This window comes from Lathyrus oleraceus, chromosome 3 (genome assembly GCF_024323335.1).
Source record: "Lathyrus oleraceus cultivar Zhongwan6 chromosome 3, CAAS_Psat_ZW6_1.0, whole genome shotgun sequence".
NCBI classification, from domain to species: domain Eukaryota; kingdom Viridiplantae; phylum Streptophyta; class Magnoliopsida; order Fabales; family Fabaceae; genus Lathyrus; species Lathyrus oleraceus.
The window spans coordinates 193,920,875-193,941,257 of record NC_066581.1 but is presented as its reverse complement, the minus strand read 5'-3'; the positions used below and the strand labels follow the sequence as shown (position 1 = coordinate 193,941,257).

At 36.5% G+C, this 20,383-nt stretch overlaps 1 protein-coding gene and 1 non-coding gene across 2 annotated transcripts; both read left to right on the top strand.

Annotated features, from left to right (window-relative positions):
* The first annotated feature begins 11,906 nt into the window (after positions 1-11,906).
* LOC127126211 (thioredoxin-like 3-1, chloroplastic) lies at positions 11,907-13,598 on the top strand. The gene is made up of 5 exons (XM_051055100.1): positions 11,907-12,563; positions 12,945-13,019; positions 13,110-13,176; positions 13,276-13,293; positions 13,379-13,598. The coding sequence occupies exons 1-5, from the start codon at positions 12,253-12,255 to the stop codon at positions 13,475-13,477; spliced, it is 570 nt and encodes a 189-aa protein (XP_050911057.1). The 5' UTR covers positions 11,907-12,252; the 3' UTR covers positions 13,478-13,598.
* Positions 13,599-13,653: 55 nt separating this feature from the next.
* Positions 13,654-13,735, top strand: TRNAS-GCU (transfer RNA serine (anticodon GCU)). The gene has a single exon. It is a non-coding gene; the product is annotated as a tRNA-Ser (tRNA).
* Positions 13,736-20,383: the final 6,648 nt, after the last annotated feature.

The following is a 20,383-nucleotide window of genomic DNA, read 5'->3' as shown; positions in this document are numbered from 1 at the left end:
TGCATAACGGGAGATGGCACAGACAAGACCGGGCTAGATGCCGGCATAGAAGCAAAGGTGGGAGAGAAACCCTCTGGCACAAAATTAGATGGCATTCCCCAAGGGAATCCAACAGGTAGACTATGAGCAAAGTGGGCGGTGCAGCAGGCACTGTTGAAGTAACCACTTCAGAGATGACTCTCCTCGCGGGAGGAGTTGGAGAAGCTTGACTCTGTGCAGCAAGAACTGACTCCATCATGGCAGTCAGCCTGGCAATCTCCTCTTTCAAGTCTCGATTCTCTTGCTCAAGGTGTTCCATGATCTTCTAATGATTTGCTCGGGTGTTGTACCGGTGCGTCAGCTTGTCTTCAAAATAAATGAAGAGCAGAGAGTTAGACCACTATATCAAGAGCTCGGAACCAAAACCTGCTTATGCATATGATGCATGCAATGCTTGTGCATATGATTCGTTTTTATCAGAGGAACTTTATAAAGATCTATTTGCAAATGTTTTGAAAATATTGAACTTTTTAAGACATATGCGGAATACTCATAGCAATATAATATTTGGAAACTTTTTACACCAAAGAAGTAGTACAGTCTCGGTAACCAAATACAATACAAGAGGAAAGGAGAATAAACATCCTATGCAGCCCTAGAAGCAATCGTCCAAAGCCTTCGAGATCGGAAGATACGTCGCACAAAGCCTCTTCACCTCTCTCTCATAAGTTGCTTCCATATCGGCCTTCTCCTTGGCAAGCTGATCATATTTCTTCTTCCAAAACCTAGACGAGTGAGGAAGGAGAGAAGCAATCAAATCATAATAACATGATGCTGTAGAAATTCTATCATTGCATCCTTATCCTTGAGCTGCTGAAGAAGCTCCTCACGCTTACGAACCCAAGCACGCGACCGGTCTTCGTATCTCAACTCCTCTACTCCTTGATTAGGGAGGGTTTAAGGCCTAACCATAATCATAGGGGTAGGTCTCGGATACTCGTACGGCATGCGGTACTCGAGGGCTCTCTTCCTTACCCAAGAGGTGTAAGGTTCCAAAGCAACACAATTCTTCGGACCAAGCTCATTCCTCCCTTTCCTATGAACCTTGTATCAGGCGCAGACCATCATATCCTTCAAGTTTTGGGGATCTTTACCCTCTTGAAAGAATAGGCCTTATAACAAAATGTTGTTAGGTTTATCCTTTAAGGGGAACCCAAGCTGACGGCGAGCCAAAGCAGGGTTGTAGTTAATTCCACCACATGTACCAAGAAGAGGTACATTGGAGAACTCACCACAAGAATCAATAATCTGAACGCCATCATAAACACGATTATACCAAGAGATATCATCATTAATAAGAGACATAAGTCTTGTGGACCACCGTAGACATCCCGTGTTCTCCTTGAAGGCAAGCATCGGAGGCAAGTGCGAAATAAACCACTTGTACAACAGAGGCAGACAGCACACAATGGAACCATCTCCCTTCGCATTCCTCATATGCAAAGAGAAATAAGTGTCACCCAACAGAGTTGGAACGGGATTAAGAGAAGAGAAAATCCTAATAGCGTTTACATCCACGAAGTTGTCGATGTTGGGGAATAACACTAGCCCATAGATGAGGAGTACAAATATGACTTCAAAAGCTTCCTTACTCATGGCCTTCCCAAACAAAGTGGCTTTGGAAATCAGAAAATCAGACGGGAGACCTTGAATTCCACCCTTGGTAGTCATATTGGCAACAATGTCGGATACCACCACATGAAGCATGTCAGCAATCTCTTGAGAAGACGGAATCTCCTCCAAACCACTGAACGGAAATTGGTCAAGAATAGGTATACCCACATGATAAGCATACTCCTCCAATGTAGGCAAAAGCTGGAATTTCGGAAAAGTGAAGCACTGATACAGAGGATCGTAGAACTGCACCAACACACTCATCAGACCCTCATCCACCTTGGTAGAAAGAATAGTTAGAAGCTTCCCATGGCGAGCTTTGAATTCCAAGGGTTCTAATACATAAGATGTCATACGCCTTAACTCTTTCAAATTGGGTTGTCTGAAACTGTCTTTCTTTGTATTCCTTCTTTGCTTATCCATGTATGAAATTTGCAAATAGAGCTCTTAAGTTCCTTGTAAAATCTTATTGTTGATGACATGAATGCGAATGAATGCATGGATGCAACAAACACACTCAAGGATCAAGCAAGTCACACCACACAAAGGTCACGGGATGGCTCAAGTCATCGTCAATATCAATCATCCATTTTGGTGGATTATGTGGTTTACACCTTATCAACACCTAAGTTCCATTGATTTTGAGGATATACGAGAATGGATCAACCGCGAATCACGGGTTTGTTGTGAGTCACGAGCATGGAGTCTCGGTTAAGAACCACCCAACGGAAGTGTACTATGGTTAAACCTGACAATCATGTTCTAAAAGGCTCCCATAGTCATCATTCCATCTTTTGGATATTATCGGATAAAACGACTACTCGTCCTCTAAAATATTCTCAAGATGGACTCTTATGAGTGTAGTATCGCGTAACAATCGTATCAAGCCTTACACTTGAACGACCTTCGCACTACGTCCTAAAATAGGCCAAGATGGGCTAGGTATCTAAGGTCTTTGGCTTCTAGGGTTTATATTGGAAAGAGTAATGCCTAACCACGACTACTCGTGTGACATTAGTGATCCCAATAAAAACCTCCACCAAGTGAATGGACTTGCAAGTTAACTTGTTAAGGAATAACTCCACACAAGTCAACAAGACTATGCCATTCTCCTATCATAAGTGCACTCGAGTTCGGGTATAGAACTCATCTCACAAGAAACCACCAAGCATACAAGCAATTAATATATCAAGCAATTCATACATTACAAACAATACATTCATCCCAAATTTGCACAAAAATATGTCACAAATAAATATAAACATACAACATATACAAGCAAAAAGTAGGCTAAACCCACTAGAGATGATCCTCAGCAGAGTCGCCACTTTTTTGTAGCGGGGTTTTCGTTACTTTTATGTTTATTGACTAAACCAAAAGTCAACATACAATTCGAGTCGCCACCACACTTGTATTTGTCCAAAGGAAAGGCTAAAAAGCGAACAAAAGCCAAGTAAGAAGTTTTTCAAATCAAAAACTAATAAAAATGTCAGAGATCTAGGTAAGGGGGTTGGTTATGAAATGGGAGGTTTTACGCACCCAAAACATCCTTAGTACTCTAAGGGAACCCTATTTGCAAATATGTGTTGTAGGTTGGTATTTGTGAAAAGATTTGTGCAAAAGATTGGAGGGATGAGAAGAGAATAGGTTATATTTACAAATTTTATTGTTTTAATGGATGAACCCATTGCTTACGTACCATCACAAAGGAGGATCAAAACCTCGTAGTTCGGGGTAAAAATCTCAAAGATTGGTGAATTGATTTTAATCAAAAGCCTTAAGGTCTTTTGTTATCAAAGGGAGAAAACTCAACCTAAACCAACAATCCACCATGTGAGGAAGGCTTCAACATGCTAGTGAGGGGTTAACCCTATAATAAGCATGGAAGGCTTATAATCCAACACTAAGGATGAGGTGAGATTTACATCAACCACTATGATAACTCAAACCTATGACTAATGTTTTGAAAAGGTTTTAATGAAATGGCCATTGGAACCACAAAACAACTTGAAATGGGTTATATTTACAAGCTAGGTTTATTTACAAAATGAAGTCAAAGTGGGATTAACATTTATTCACAATGAGTATTGATGAAAATGATTTGGAAAAAGTCAAAGGCTTAAGGCCTAGGTTTCTAATTTAAAATAAAGTCAATGTTTTGAAAATGATTTTTGGCTTGGTTAGAGTGGGGAGAAGAAGACAAAGGTTATTCCTAAAGCATACAAAGATAAGAGGGGAAAGAAAAACCCTTGGAGTTCCTTTTCTTGGAGTCATAGAGATGACTCAAGATGCTCCTTTCCTTTGGACTTAGCACACAAACAAGCAATCAATAATTGAATTCAAGCTCCTAGGATCTCCAATTGGCTTGGCTCTTAACTTGGCTACTCATGACAATGGTCCTCTTTTCATAATCTCAAGGTGGGATCCCTATCACACAAAAGCACACATCAAAAAGCTCATAACACAATAAAGGGAATGGACAAAGAATAAGTTTGGAGGAGAAGTCCTTTTGAGATCAACTTTGAATTTTAGCATTCTAAAGGCATGAGGTCTAGATTCTCTTCAACATATTTTGCATTCTAAAGGTATGAGGCCTAGTTCCTCTTGAACTCCTTTAAGCATGGGTAAATCCTAATTCTAAGTTCTTTTTCCTTGTGCATTTTGGTTCACATCAAAACAAACACAAAACAACACAAAATAGCAATATATTTATATACAATAATGGGCTCAAATGAGCAAAATAAAAATGACATAAACATAAAATATGAGCTCAAGTGAGCAAAGATGAAAGTAACGAAAAGTAAATGGCATTAAAAGTAATTGGCATTAAAAGTAAATGGCAAGAAATTAAAAGCTCAAATTAAAGTTAGTTGTTAGTAAGGTTATGTTAGTTTGTCATAAGACAATGTAGCGTTATGTTAAGCAATCGTAAGTGGACTAATGTAGTAGTCACACCTATCTGAGGTCGGTCAATAAGAATATAGGCAAAAAACAAAAGTTAGAGGTCATGACTAGTAAGCCAAGCTCCATAAACTTGTCATGCCAAACAAAAGGGGAAGGGCCTTGTATTGACTTTTGTTTATTTGCTTGACCAAGAAGCAACCTATCTTGGACACAAAACAACTCACTTGATCATGGATCAAGTTGAGTTTGGTTTGGTCCAAAGAAGGTTAAACTTCTCATTTGTCAAAACCAACCTCAAGACTTTAACTCATTGGCCATTGATGGAAAGAAAGGAATGAAGATGAAAGGGAGGGGGAAAGAAATCAACAACCAATCCCAATTGATCAAAGTTGAATCAAATCAACCTCAATCAACATAAAATAGAAAAGAAATGAAGATAACAAGTCAAGAAGTCAACAATATTTTTTGGTGTTTTTTTGAATTTAAATAAAATACAAATAAAAATAAACAAATAAGGTTGAACCTCCAACTCAATTCAAAACAACTTCAACAAGTCTAATTAAATTTTCATAGGTTCAACATCGTTAAACAAACTTTGACTAATTTTCTCACAAACTTTTGAAATCAGAAAGTAATTAAAACCAATTAAAACCAATTAAAAATAGCATAATATGAATTAAAATCTCAAATAATCTTAAAACAATCAAGAAATTGTTGAGACTATTTTTCATTGACTTATCATGATCCATAGATGCTATGAAAATATTTTTGGATTTTTTAAAAGTCAGAAAGTATTTTAAAATGAATTAAAATCATTAAAAAAAACAAGTAATTCATAAAAAATATCAAATGAAGTCACAAAAATAATTAAACATCATAATATGAAACTAGATTTTTCAAGAAAAGTTTTGGAATTGGTCTCATATTTTTTTAACTTCAAATGAATTTTTCATGATTTTTTGAAAATGAAATGAATTAACTGAACATAAAATGAAAAATGAAATAAGCGAAAAAAAAGCAGCGCCACGGGATGCATTTCGTTAATTGACGTGACATCAATGAATGGCTTAGATCTGAGGAAACACGATGCATATGAGTCAAACGCACTACACAAAGCATTAAATGAAGTATTTAAACTGAATGAACAAGATTAGATCGTGGCATAGAGATCTAAGGGCCAAGGAGCAAGACACGTGGTGGTGGTGGTGGAAACCACCATCTTCTCCGGCGAAGCAACAGAATCCGGCCACCAGTTGCAGAAAATAAATTTTAATGAAAATGAAAAACAAGGCCATGGAAATAAAGCTCTTATGATGGAGATCATCATTGTACCAATAGATCCCCCTCACTCTTCCTATATTGAGAGAAATGTGAAGGAGAAAATCATGGTGTTCAAACTGATTGCTCATGAAATAAAGAATTGAAAGCATCAACAGCTTGCCTCAAGTGTGAGGACTTCAGAAACACAAGAATGCTATATTGAATTAAGAGTTCTAGATCCAAAAAGTGTGAGATTATACCTCTGAATTGATGAACTGCTGGCCACGAATTCTCCAAGATCCTTGCTCCTCTTTGATCTATGAATGTAATGGAAGTGATAGGCTAAGGAATTTGGCTTTAAAACTTGGCTAATGATGATGAATTTCAAGCTCGAAAAATTGAAAAAAAGTGATTAATTCCTTTAGTGGTGGCTATAGTTTCACTTCTACAGCACTTGGGATCTCCAAAAGGTTCGCAAATGAATGAGAGGAAGCCTTTATTTATAGGTGAATGCATCAGCTGATCATGCTTTGTTCATGTGCATGGAAAATGGAATTTGAATTTCTTGGGCCTATGTAAGCATGTGGAAGGCCCAATGATGAATGCAGAAGCTTGCTGAGATCAAGTGAAGGGCAATTGGTCGTGTGCATTAGACTGAAACAACTTGCATTTCAAGTTTTAGCATACAATATCCAAAATGCACCTTAATGGAAATAAATTCGAAAGTCATAAATGGTAGACCCAGAGGACAATTATGAGTAATGGTTGGAAAGCTCTTGAAATAAGGAACAAAAGTCATGTTGGGAAAAAAATCATTTGGCATGAGAAAATTGATCAAAAATGGCTGTGAAAATTCAAGTACAAAACATGTTCAAATCACATTGAAAAATTTCACCCAAAAGCAAGCTTAATCAAACCCCTCTGTCTTCATGATACAAGCTTGAAATAAACAAATCTCCAACATCGAAGTTGTATATATTTTCAAGATGGTCAATCTAGACTCAAAGTTTGCATCATTTACATTTTCCATGACAAAGTTATGGGCATTTGAAGTTGGGTACTTTTCCAAATTCAATGAATTAGGTCCAAGATGACCTATAATGTTTTATATTATCACATGTACTTCTTTTAGGATTATGAAATTTTTTCCAACATAAAATTGTAATTAGACATCTCAAGATTTCCAATTCATTTGGTCTCACCTCAAAATCATAAAAATTAAGGAAGTTATGCCCTTGGTAAGTTGACCCATAATTAGGGTTTCAGTCAAAATGACCTATAATTTTTTGAAATGAATGATGACCTTACATGCTTCAAATGGATTTTTGATGAACATGAAAGTTGTTCATATGGTTCTTAGGAACATAGTTTCTCTTGGGGTCATTTTCATTTTACAAACACATCAAACGTTATATCTCATTGATCCTTAGCTTAGTCAGATGACTTGATTGGTCAACTTTTCAAGGCCAAACTTCCAATCTTGATGAATAAATGATTGAGGGACCTCAAATAGGCTCATATATGCATAAAATGATAAATGAAAGAACTTACCTTTATTAAATTTTATCAAAGGTTGATATTGCTTCATGGGCAAGGCACAGTCAAAGCACAGTGAAATTAGGGTTTCCTTGGGAAACAATCTTCAAGCCCTTTGGGTTATCTTGATCAAATTGAAAAATTGAGATACTTGGTAGACATATATTATTATTAGGAGCTCTGTGGACCATTGTCATGCTTTTTCTCATCTTCATTTATCCATTTCATTAGGCTTAGGAGCCTCCTAGGAGCATCGTGGAGCACATGACCACTTGAGCTTCAAAACAAAAAGAGTTAGTGACATATTTTTGTGCTTTTGGTTAGTAATAAAATAAGAAAAGCAATAATATACAATACAAGCATGCTTGGTGGTCTCAAAACACTCAAACAAGTCCCACCCCTAGGGTAAAGGAGCCAAACATGTTATGATCCTTGAGGCAATGCACTTATGCAATAACATGATGCCATGAGGGATCTTAGGGTCAAAATTAGGGTCATACACCCACCTTGCCCTTACCTAACCTCAAATTGGAATAGACCAAATAATGGTCCTAAGCCCCCAACAAAATGGAATTCTTGGGCCCAAACCTCAGCAGGCTACTTTCAATGTTAATACTACCATCCCTACTGACATTGAAAGTGCTTTCAGCACCCTCAATCTTGCTCAGCCAGGTCCCTCTTGGTACATGGACACCGGAGCCACCTCTCACATGACATCCTCGCAAGGTAATCTCTCGTCTTATTTTAAATTGAGCAAAAATAATAAAATCATTGTTGAAAATGGTCATTTTGTTAATTTATGGTCTCGGTAGTGCACATCTAGATAACCCCCACCCACCTCTTGTCCTAAACAATGTGCTTCACACTCCAAATATAATTAAAATTTTAGTGTCGGTTCGTAAATTTACTACATATAACAATGTTTCAATTGAATTTGACCTGTTTGGTTTTTTTGTGAAGGACTTTAAGACGGGATGCCTATCATGAGATCTGAAAGCCAAGGTGACCTTTACCCCATTACCAACCACATGACCAAAAATAAAGCCAAGCATTCATCCACCTTTGCAGCTTTGTCACCATCTATTTGGCATAATCGTCTAGGACATCCAGGCGAACATGTTTTGTCTTTTCTTCGCAAAAATAAATTGGTCAAATGTAATAACTCTAGTAAATTACATTCACTTTTTTGTAATTCATGTCCTCTTGTTAAACACATCAAATTGCCTTTCACTAATTCCCTTAATAATAGCTTGTTTCCGTTTGATATTCTACATAGTGATGTATGAACATCTCCCGTTTTAAGCTCAATGGGTCACAAATATTATGTTTTATTCCTGGATAACTATTCAAATTTTTTGTGGACATTCCCTATTTCACAAAAATCTCAAGTTTATCCTATTTCCCAAAAGCTAAGAGCTTACATTAAAACACAATTTCAACGGGAAATCAAAACAATTCAATGTGATAATGGTGGCGAATACATGTCTAACAATTTTCAAAAAATGTGTGAACTTAATGGCATATCTTTTCGTTACTCTTGTCCTTACACCTCCTCTCAAAATGGTAAAGCTGAGAGAAAAATAAGGTCCATTAATAACATTATTCGAACTTTATTAATTCATGCATCTTTACCTCCTTCATTTTGGCATTATGCTCTAGAAATGGCCACATATATTTCTAACATTTTGCCAAGTATATCAATTAATTTCCAGTCACCGCTCTACATGTTATATAACAAAAAACCGTCATACTCCCATCTATGTGTTTTTGGTTGTCTATGCTTTCTTATATTCCCCTCAAATACCATCCACAAACTTCAACCTCGCTCCACACCATGTGCCTTTCTTGGGTATCCGTCCAATCATCGTGGCTATAAGTGTCTCGATATGATAACAAACAAAATAATCATTTGTCGTCATATTTTGTTTGATGAGTCCACCCTTCCCTATGCAAAACTGCACACCCCTCAATCTACTACCTACACGTTTCTCGATAATGACTTATCCCCTTATCTCATCAACCATATCATGACCCAAGACCAAAACAATTCATCTGTCCCTCCATCAAAACCAAACACCTCCCCAAATATGGCCCACACCACACCTTTTCCAAATACACTCCCTCAAACAATACGGTCCACTTCTCCCTCAACCCCTACTCTAAACTTATCACTCCCCTCCCCACAATCAAATCATACCTTGCAAAATAATATTCCCCCTATCTATCAACTTATCACCCAAGTCAACACAAAACCCATCACTAGGAGTCAACATGGAATTTTTAAACCTAACCAAAAATACTACAGTTTACTCACTCATGTCATAAAATCCCCCTTCCCTAGGAATCCAGTGTCTGTACTTAAGGACCCTAATTGGAAAATGGCCATGCATGATGAATATAATGCTTTAATTAAAAATGAGACGTAGGATTTAGTACCACGACCGCCTGATGTTAATGTTATTATATCTATTTGGATTTTTAGACATAAAGAAAAATTTGGCGGTTCCTTTGAGAGGCATAAAGCCCGACTTATAGGTGATGGTGCAGGTAAACAGGTTGGCATTGATTGTGGAGAAACTTTTAGCCCAGTTGTCAAACCGGCTACCATTCACACTATTCTCAGTCTTGCTCTTTCTAAATCTTGGCACATTCATCAATTAGATGCCAAGAATGCATTCCTCCATGGTGAACTCAATGAAACAATTTACATGTATCAACCATTAGGATTCAAAGATTCCAAACATCCTGATCATGTGTGTCGTCTCCGCAAATCACTATATGGGCTCAAACAAGCCCCTAGAGCTTGGTACAAGAGGTTTGCCGACTATACTTCATCGATTGGGTTTTACCAAAGCAAGTGTGATCACTCTCTATTCATCTACAAGAAAGACTCTCATCTAGCCTGCCTTTTACTGTATGTAGATGATATCATCCTCACCACCTCTTCTGATGCTTTGCGGCAATCCATCATCTCTCTCCTCAACTCCGAGTTTTCTATGAAAGACTTAGAACATCTCAACTACTTCCTGGGTATTTCCATCACTCGCCATAAGCATGGTTTATTCCTCACGAAGAAGAAATATGTCGAAGACATCCTCTCACGAGTCGGCATGTCTTCATGCAAAACTTGTCCAACTCCAGTTGATACAAAACTCAAGATAAGTGTCGCACATAGTGTCCCGTACGAGGATCTGTCTCTCTACCGTAGTCTTGCAGGTGCCCTCCAGTATCTTACCTTCACACGACCTGATATCTCATATGTAGTTCAACAAATCTGTCTCTTTATGCATAATCCGATTGACACCCACATGCATGCTCTCCGCAGGATATTACGCTACATTCAGGGCACAAAACACTACGGTTTACATCTTTATCCCTCATCTACTACTTCATTACTATCTTATACAGATGCAGATTGGGGCGGATGTCCTGATACTAGACGTTCCACTTCCAGCTACTGCGTGTATCTTGGAGACAATCTACTTTCTTGGTCGTCTAAACGACAACCCATACTCTCACGCTCTAGTGCTGAAGCAGAATACCGTGGAGTTGCCAATGTGGTATCTGAATCTTGCTGGTTACGAAACCTTCTGCTTGAGTTACAATGCCCTATTCATAAAGCCACCATGGTGTACTGTGACAATGTTAGTGCCATCTACCTCTCAGGTAACCCAGTTCAACATCAACGAACGAAACACATTGAGACGGACATTCATTTCGTTCATTAAAAGGTCGCTCGGGGTCAAGTCGGGGTTCTCCATATCCCCTCGAAACATCAAATCGCAGATATTTTTAGCAAAGGACTTCCTCTCACACTTTTTCAAGACTTCAGAGACAACCTCAGTGTCCGTCCACCTCCCGCTTCAACTGCGGGGGAGTATTAGAATATCTCTATAATTAGTATAATTATTAGGATATCTCTATAATTGGTATACATCATAATTATATATTATTAGCTTCCAAATATAGACATTGTCATACTTGTATATAATGAGTATTTTTATCAAAGAAAAGACAAGGATTAAATTACTTACAATTTGTTCATTGTCAAAAATATTTAAAGAAGTAAGTTAACTTTTAATTTTCTATAACTAGCAACGAGTCTCCATTGTTGATGGAGTTTCATTTTTCATTTAAAAACGGTTTTGCGTCAGTTAAATGTCTAATAATAAAAAGTTTTATATCTGATTCAGATTTTGTACACTTTAACTATTCAGATTTTGTACACTTTAACTATCTCTCATGTATAAGTTACCTCATACGAAGAAAAAAATATCATTGAAATTTATTTTCACCCTCACATTATTCCTCATTCTTCCATTTTAATGTTATAAATGCTAACCTATAGAACAACCTCCTCTCCACCGTATTATAAACACAATTCCGCTGTAACAAATCATTACCTCATCATTTCACAAATTATTAGTTAATGTTTAACCTTAAGAATAATTTTCTCTATAACAATGTATCGAGCTTTGTCCCAATCCTGTTAAACTTGTGGTCCAACTCTTTTATACAAAAATTAGAAGTTGCTGGTATTGGAGCTTTATTTGCGCCGTGCGTGGACCCGCGATCAATTCATATTTTCTTTCTTTCTCCCCAAAATATAATAAATATTTCTATCCTCCTCTTTCGGATAAGCCTCCTTCAACTTGCACCATGTTTCTAAATATATTTTATTTAATAACATTCTTTTCTTTTTCCTTAGTTTTTTCTTCCATGCTTCACACCACCCAAAACCCAACGAAAATTCCACACAATTCTCTTACCATTTCTTAGCATATCCAACTCCATCCATGCCTTCTCCACCGAAACACCAAAACTTAACAATAATTTCAATTTTTTGTCCTTAATTATTCATCATTACCTTGTAATTTTGTCTTGCAGTGCAAAAGGGTTATGTCTATAATAGCGTCATATTCACATTTTGTATACCAAAAACTTCACCACAGAGATGAACACTATATTTCCTCTTTTGTAAGTGCCAAAGATTCTCCGTTTTGGCGTAAGAGTTGTTTTGGGAACATATTGATTGAAAACAGAAACAGAGAAGAGAGGAAGATTAGAAGAAGAAATTTTCGTGTGGAATCTATGTGGCCAGATTTGTCAAGACCAAGTACGGTTGAAATGGAAGTTCTTAATGATTCTGAACAGCTTGATCAAATTCTAGTTCATGCTCAACAAAACTCTGAGCCTGTTATTATTGATTGGTATTTCTCTTTTTCTATACTACTGCATAATCTTTTCTTAGGTAACTTAATTATCTTGCTCTTGCATAATTTTTATTGTAGTTGAATTAGGTTTTGAGGAAAGTCTTTTTATTTTTATTCTATCTTATCTTTGGTTTGGATAGGATCTAAGTTGATTGTTAAAATATGAGGTGTAGTGAGAGTGACTGTAGCTAGATATTTTAGGATATTTTATGGGAATTCAAATGTTTAAAATTTGGTAGACGTTACCCACACCCTCACAATCTGTATTGCACCCCACATGGACTTAGTACATTTTTTTACCAATAAACTCTGCATATTTTCATTTGTAATTTTGAACTGGCTGTTAATTTGATTACTTGTTTTATCATGTGAATATAGGATGGCTGCTTGGTGCAGAAAGTGCATATATTTGAAGCCAAAGTTGGAAAAATTAGCAGCTGAATTTGACACCAAGTAAAACTACTCCTTTCATTACATTTTACTTAATTAATTAATTTGATCAATTACTCTTTCTACTAATTTATTTATTTTCTTACTTTGCAGAACTAAATTTTACTATGTGGATGTTAATAAAGTACCTCAGTCTCTAGTCAAGCGTGGCAACATTTCTGTAAGTATATATATTCATGATATTTTGTGCTAACAATTTGTTACATTTTTCTTTAAACTCTTACTGACATTGTTTTTCTTGTTTGTTATGCATTTTCAGAAAATGCCAACAATTCAGGTGTGTTCCCAATTAAATTAATCTTTATACATATATAATCCATAAATAAATAAAAAATAAAATGGAATAGTTAAATTGTTTGCAGCTTTGGAAAGATGGAGAAATGAAAGCAGAAGTGATTGGAGGTCATAAGGCATGGCTAGTTATTGAAGAAGTCAGAGAAATGATTCAAAAGTATATATAATGTCGTCTTTTCTTTTTCTTGATACTGATCTTTTCCTCTCCTAAATACCAAAAATCAAATCTTGTAATATTTTTATTGTGTGTAATTGTGTATCATATATAAAACAAAAGGCTTACTTTCAGTCTCTTCGTGTATCATGTATCTAAAATTTAATTTTTCCGAATTGTTTACAACAAGTCGCTTTGGCCGAGTGGTTAAGGCGTGTGCCTGCTAAGTACATGGGGTTTCCCCGCGAGAGTTCGAATCTCTCAGGCGACGGAATTGCTTTTACGCATTTGTTTTTTTTTATTTGACACTACTATGCTATCTAACCAGGCCCAAATATTTTGGATCCAAAATCAGTTTTTTTTTTTCTATTAGAGAATTTCTCCTACCTCTATGTTTTCTAAAAACTTTTTATATTTTATTTATGAGTTTAATGCTGGAAAATTTTACGCAGAGTCGGATGGATATTAATTTGCATCATCTATTTTATATTTATTTTTTCAAAATTTATTTTTTCGTTTTTAAATTTTGGATAATATTTGTCGGAATTTTTTTATTCTTTGTAAAACTTTTGTTTAATAGAAATAATTTTGAATTACAATTTAAATTTGCAATATAAAAGAACGAGAAGAGACGTCAAATAATAATAATTGTTATTATTATAATAGTTTTAAATAATTATTATTATTATTTTTTGTTTAATAATTAATGACCGAAATTTTACATTTTAAAAATAAATAATAGAATATTACGGTTTTGAATTCGCACTTGTATAATCGAATGTATGCATAATTATTATTAATAGAGTTTTAATAAAACATTGCAATTTCTAGCCAAACAACATAATTCATATAAGATCTACTAGTATGAAATTTAAGACTAAAATTGATAGGTCGAGCCAATAGCATTATCTCAAGAAGAGGTGTTTTTTTTAGAGGATTTTTTATTGCACCTTTAGTAGTGCTTTCACACCTTAGTGAAAAATCAATAATACTTATCGTTAGTCTAAGAATTTTAGAGTTGATGAATTTGTCTTGCTGTTTACTGGTATTTTTGGTAAACAATTGTGAATTTAGTTCACTTAAAAGATTTAACTCGAAAATATCTCAAATATAATTTGTGTAGAAAAGTGCAAAGAAAAGTGTTTGTGGTTGATACTTAAATGCTTAATAATTAACGAACTTAATGTAAATGCAGAATTGATTTTGAGAAATAAAGTAAAGAAAAAACATAACAAATATCAAAAAATAAATGCTTTGATTGAAAATAAAAGAAATTTAGAAGATGCACGCATACTCATACATTTCTCACAAATTGTTTCTCTCTGTCTTGGATAATTGAATTATATAGGGAATGAGTGAAAATTTGCGACTTCGATCTCATACATTGAGATTGACTTATATATTAATACAATAGTAACCGTCGACAATGGATAGATCCCAAAATCTGACATGTATCCCACTACATAGGCTTCATCGGTCTAACTTGCTTTAACGCGTCTTCAAAGATAAAATTGTTGAAAACCAAACATCATGCTGATAATTGCGTTGATAACTGCTTTGAACCTCTTAAATGCCTTTGTTGGTCGACTCATATAGTGTCGTTGAGGTATCTCCACATCACATAGTCTTTAGGCTTAAGAATATCCTAAGTCCCTAACACCTGGTGGATGTGTCGATCTTGACCTTTGACGAAGAGCTGATTTGTGTAACCCTTTTCGAGATTTTGAACATGTTTTGAAGGGAGAGTGGTCGTAATCTTGTGGATCTATTCCTGAGACTCCTCCAAACCAGTCTCTGCCTCGACTCATCTGATAGGTTAGTCAAACCATCTTAGTCGACATAGTTAGTATGTCGAAGCCTTTGATTGAGTCTTATACTTAGCATTTTCCAACGTAGTTACTATCATTCTTTGTTAAATTTCTTCATCTAGAATTTCCAGGCTAACGGATGCCCCCCTAAAAATGCTACTTTCGATCATATATGTCAGATGGAAAAAAAGGTGGTGTTTTTAGTAAGTGTTTGACACTATTCAGAATAGCCTGGACATGTCACATTAATTAGACGTTTTTAGTCATCATGACTATTTTTTACGAAACTATCACATCCCAAAAGTGCGTGCAAATTATCATCATCACTCTGATTTCTTATGACTATTATGGGACACGAAATTAAATGATATTAAAATAAATCATTTAATTTAAAAAAAAATTCCAAAAAATTAGAGGAAGACTAAATTTCCCCCCCTCTTTATGGCTATATATACGCTTCTTCGACGTCTCTTTTCCTTTTCTGCCATCTTATTCTCCAGAACCCTGGAAATTCCTTCGAGATTTCTGCAACCTTTACTCTCGTCTTTCAAAAAGCTCATTCTTTTCTAAAACTTCTCAAGAATCAACAATGACTTCCAGTCCTCTTCCTAAGCGTGCACCACAAGTTCCTTTTACTGCTAAAATCCTAGACCTTATTCTCTAGGACGGTCGCACATATGTCCCAAAGCCACCAATGCAAGAGGAAAAAACTGTTATATGATATTCTCAAGTATTAATCTCATATTCCATTGCATGTACTACTCATTCTTTCATGGATCCTGTACCTAGGCTAATTAAGAAACCCCATAATTTGGAACATTTATTACCTAGTTTCCCCTCATGCGAACCCTTAGTGTTTAGGGATGGGCCATTTAATCTCATCTTCATGAGGAACCGTGTGTTTCAATCATCTTCTTTGACCAACAATCCTTCCTAAATCAAGTGGTTGGATGGGGTTCAATAAAAGAAGGACAAAGTATGGAAAGATTAGGGTATCTTCAACCTGATACAACTCTCAAGAATTGCTTGTATGTATACTCCTCACATGTTGGTTGTTTCTATCTTCTTTTGGGAATCTTCGACCAACACATTTTACTTACCATGTGGAATGATAACTCCAACATTTCTTGATATAACATTAATTGTTGGTCTTCGATTAAATAGGGAACCTTCGACCCCGCCCGGATCAATAAAACCAAGACCAATTTCACCTTTGCTCACCTTAGAAATAACACGTACATTAAATACCACTATGCTTCGACTGATAATGTAAGCACCCAGGAACATAACTTTCCTCACCTACTGGCTATCTCACTGTGTTTTCTGCTCCAACTCCCTTCAAGTGGCTAAAAAATGTATACCTCTGGATACTCAGCTTCACGAAACAAGGAACGTTTGTCTCAGCAAGAACTTCCCGTAGGTATAATCCTCACATGTTGATTGTGGATATCTTCTTTTGGGAATCTACGACCAACATATTTGACTTACTGTGTGGAATGATAACTCCAACATTTTTTGGCATGGCAACAATTATTGGTCATCGGTTAAATGGGAAACCTTCGACCCCGCTCGGATCAATAAAACCAAGCCCAATTTCACCTTTACTCACCAAGCTATAACACGTACATTAAAGACCATTATGCTTCGAATGATAATGTGAGCACTGTTGAAACACTTTTGCTAGAGCAAGAATTTGTTTTCTCGTATCCACGGGGACTAGTGCAATATCATTGTCTTTCCACAGTTAATAATGTTTTCATGAAGGGTTTAAAAGGGTTTTCGATTGTGTTAAGAAACATTCACTAAAAAGTGTAAGAACGGTAAATGATTCAGAAATAAACGTTTAAAGAAACATGTCAGGATTAGATTTTATTAACCATTTTCATATGTATTCTATTTATCTAGTATATGAACACCATTATCAATCACCATTATCACGTATCACTCATCGACATTGTTTATGTCTAAACAATGACGCGAAATCTCACCATATTGTTTAATCGATGATCTCTCTACCTATTAAACAATACAATGATGTTTAAGATCTGATACATGTGAATATCAAATCCCAAATCCATCTCTAGACTTTGGTTTTTGATAGATGAAAATTCCAGGTCAAGACTTGGAAGATATTTCTCAATATTCATTCAAACTCATTGGTTTAACATGTAAACAAAGATATCATCAATATTGATTCATAATATGTTCACAAAACAATGATCAATAGAAATACATACAAGTTTATCTAATTACATCTAATCTGGACACAAGGGATTTAGCTACAGATCATCATGGTAGCTTGCTTCATAAGAAAAGAGAAGATATGAATGATCATCAACAACGATTTTCCGAGTATTGATGCGTATCCAGCTCCAATTTTCCAATTTCTGAAGTTCTCTGAGTTTCCGGTGTATTTAGTGCCCAAAGTATGTGTCTAACCCTCTCCAAGTGAAATGAGAGGATATTTATAAAAACCAGAAAAATCAGACTACGCTAAGCCCCACAGACGGCGCTGTCATACCCCAAAATTTGCCCATTAATATTTCAAGACATTTCAGGGCGCTCCGACTCATTTTTATGACACTTAAAGGAACAAAGGCCCAGCTCGCGAATGACCCAAAATGGCCTACTCGCTACACGCTCACCTAGTGATAATATGAAAGTGGTTTATTTGGAAGCGGAGGAAAAGGGGTGCAAAAAGAAAAGAAAACGAACCAAACAGCAAAGCCCAACCCAAAGTACAAGAACACGGGTGTGGCATCTGTGACGAGCGTCACAGAGGCTGTGACGAGCGTCACGCCTACCCCTGTGACGGGCGTCACACATGGTGTGACGAACGTCACACCATTCCCCTACTTTGTGGGCGCAGGCAACGCTTCGGAGACTTGAAGATCCGTTGGGCCCTATATCCACGTACGTGTTGAAGACTTTTTTTTGGCAGCAGGCATGACCTAATGACAACAATATAAATAGCCGCCTTGAAAACCTAAAAGAGGGAGCTTTTTCCGAGATTCTTTTTCCTTTGCCGTTCTCGCCTTTGCATTTTTTCTTCTTTTCCAGCAGCTTAGGCATTGTGTTTTACAAGTGCTACACTATTTCTTTTGCAATTCCGGATTCCCTTTTGGTATTTAGTTAATTCTTTTCGCACAATAGTTTCTACAACGGAAACTATTGTGTGCCTTTTACCGAATCTAATCTTACGGCGGCAGCAAGGTCACCTCCGCCCAATTCTATCCGATCGGCCAATTCAAGGTTGCGACTCAATTGCAAACAGGTTTGCGTTACTATTATCGCTTTATGTTCCTAATTCACATGTGATATCATAATTGAGATTCATAAATATATTTGAGGCTTTGCATGTAACTTAAGTATGCCTGGATACTTTGAATTGTTGTAATGGATGCCGCTGTTCTTCGGCCTATTTTGATCTTTGCCCATCTGACCTGTTTTATCATAACCATGCTTTGTTTACCTATTACTTTGGTGCAACTCTCGATTGCACCCTGATTTGGTATTCTAACCCGTTTGCTGAATTTTGCAAAGGTTCATATGTCCCGGGAAAAGATTGTTGTTTAGGTCTCCCACTTTATTTGTGGGATACCCTTGTGGAGACTCGCCCCAAGTGGCCTAATTAATTTTGATGTGTTCATTTTAATGTCTTAATTTTAATGTATTAATTTTAATGTATTAATTTGAATGCATTGATTTTAGTATGGACTTAATTACCTAATGAACTTAAAACATGGACTTTAAATAAATGATATCGGACCTCTCTTTGTTACCCCACAATTTCGATATTACGGTCATGTCCCGCGAATATGGGGATATCCTTAGCAAAGGCCCTTCGGTAAAATCATCATAGTCCCTCGGATGTTGCCTTCGGAAATACGATTTCGTCCCTCGATGACCCTTCGGTATAGCCTACGGTTAAATGATGAAAGTCCCTTCGAATGCTAAGGTATCCTCACAACTGTTGCCTTCAATGACCTATCGATGACCCTACGATGACCCTTCTACATCCCCAGGATAAAACTACTTACTTCTCAATAGTAAGGACAGTTTTACCCTCATAAGGATAGGAAACGCCCGGAAAGACCTCAGACAGGTGTAACCTTAATTGCTCATTCATAATAAAAAATATTTTTCACACCTCACACCTTTCAAACATCTTTTTTTAGAAAATCACCACTTAGCATACATCCGTACTAGGATCATTGCCGAGTTATATTTTTCTAAACTACTTTCAAAAAACTATACGGGATAACCACTTTGTATACATTTATGCAAGAATCATTACAAAGTTAAATTCTCGCTTTCAAAACATTTTTTCATACATTTCTCAACCACTTTTTTTTCAAACAAGGAAAACATAAATGATTGAGCAATTAAGAGCCCATGGATAACCATGGATACAAAGGGTGCTAATACCTTCCCTTTGTATAAAGTACCTCCCGAACCTAAGAACCTAAATTAAGGTCTTTCCTGTTCTTTTCCGCCTTTCCTTGTGGGATAAAAGAAAAGTCGGTGGCGACTCTTGCTAACCGCGACATTGCGATTAAAACCACAAAAAGTCAGTTCACCGTATGACAGAACTGGCGACTCTGCTGGGGACTACAAAGAGAGGTCCATCTAAAAAAAAATCATTTATGTTTTATTATTCCTTCTTTTAAGGGGGCTTTGAGTGAAAGATCCTACACCCGGATCTAGTGTACCTTAGGTAAGTAGCAATAGATCATCGCGACTATCCGGCGTATACTGGAATGGTCAAAATGATAGCTACGGTTAATGTGACACTTTGGTTGTCCTGATGGTCCTCATGTTATTTGAGGAAAAATTTGGCTTCCGCGTGGTGTCATCAAAGCATTAACCAGACCTTTAGAACCCTAATTGACTCATCCTAGCCATTAGAAAGTAGTGAGATAACTGGCTTCGGTTCCGACTGAGGTTGGCTGATACTCGATACTACACTCTTTGAGATTGGACTTTAGGGAAGCTTCGGTCAACCACTTGGTGTTGCACTGAAGTGGACCTAAAGAAAGATCGATGATCTGAGATCCTTCTAGAACCCGGTTACTATTCTAGGACAGGTTGAACCAACTAAACTTCAGTGG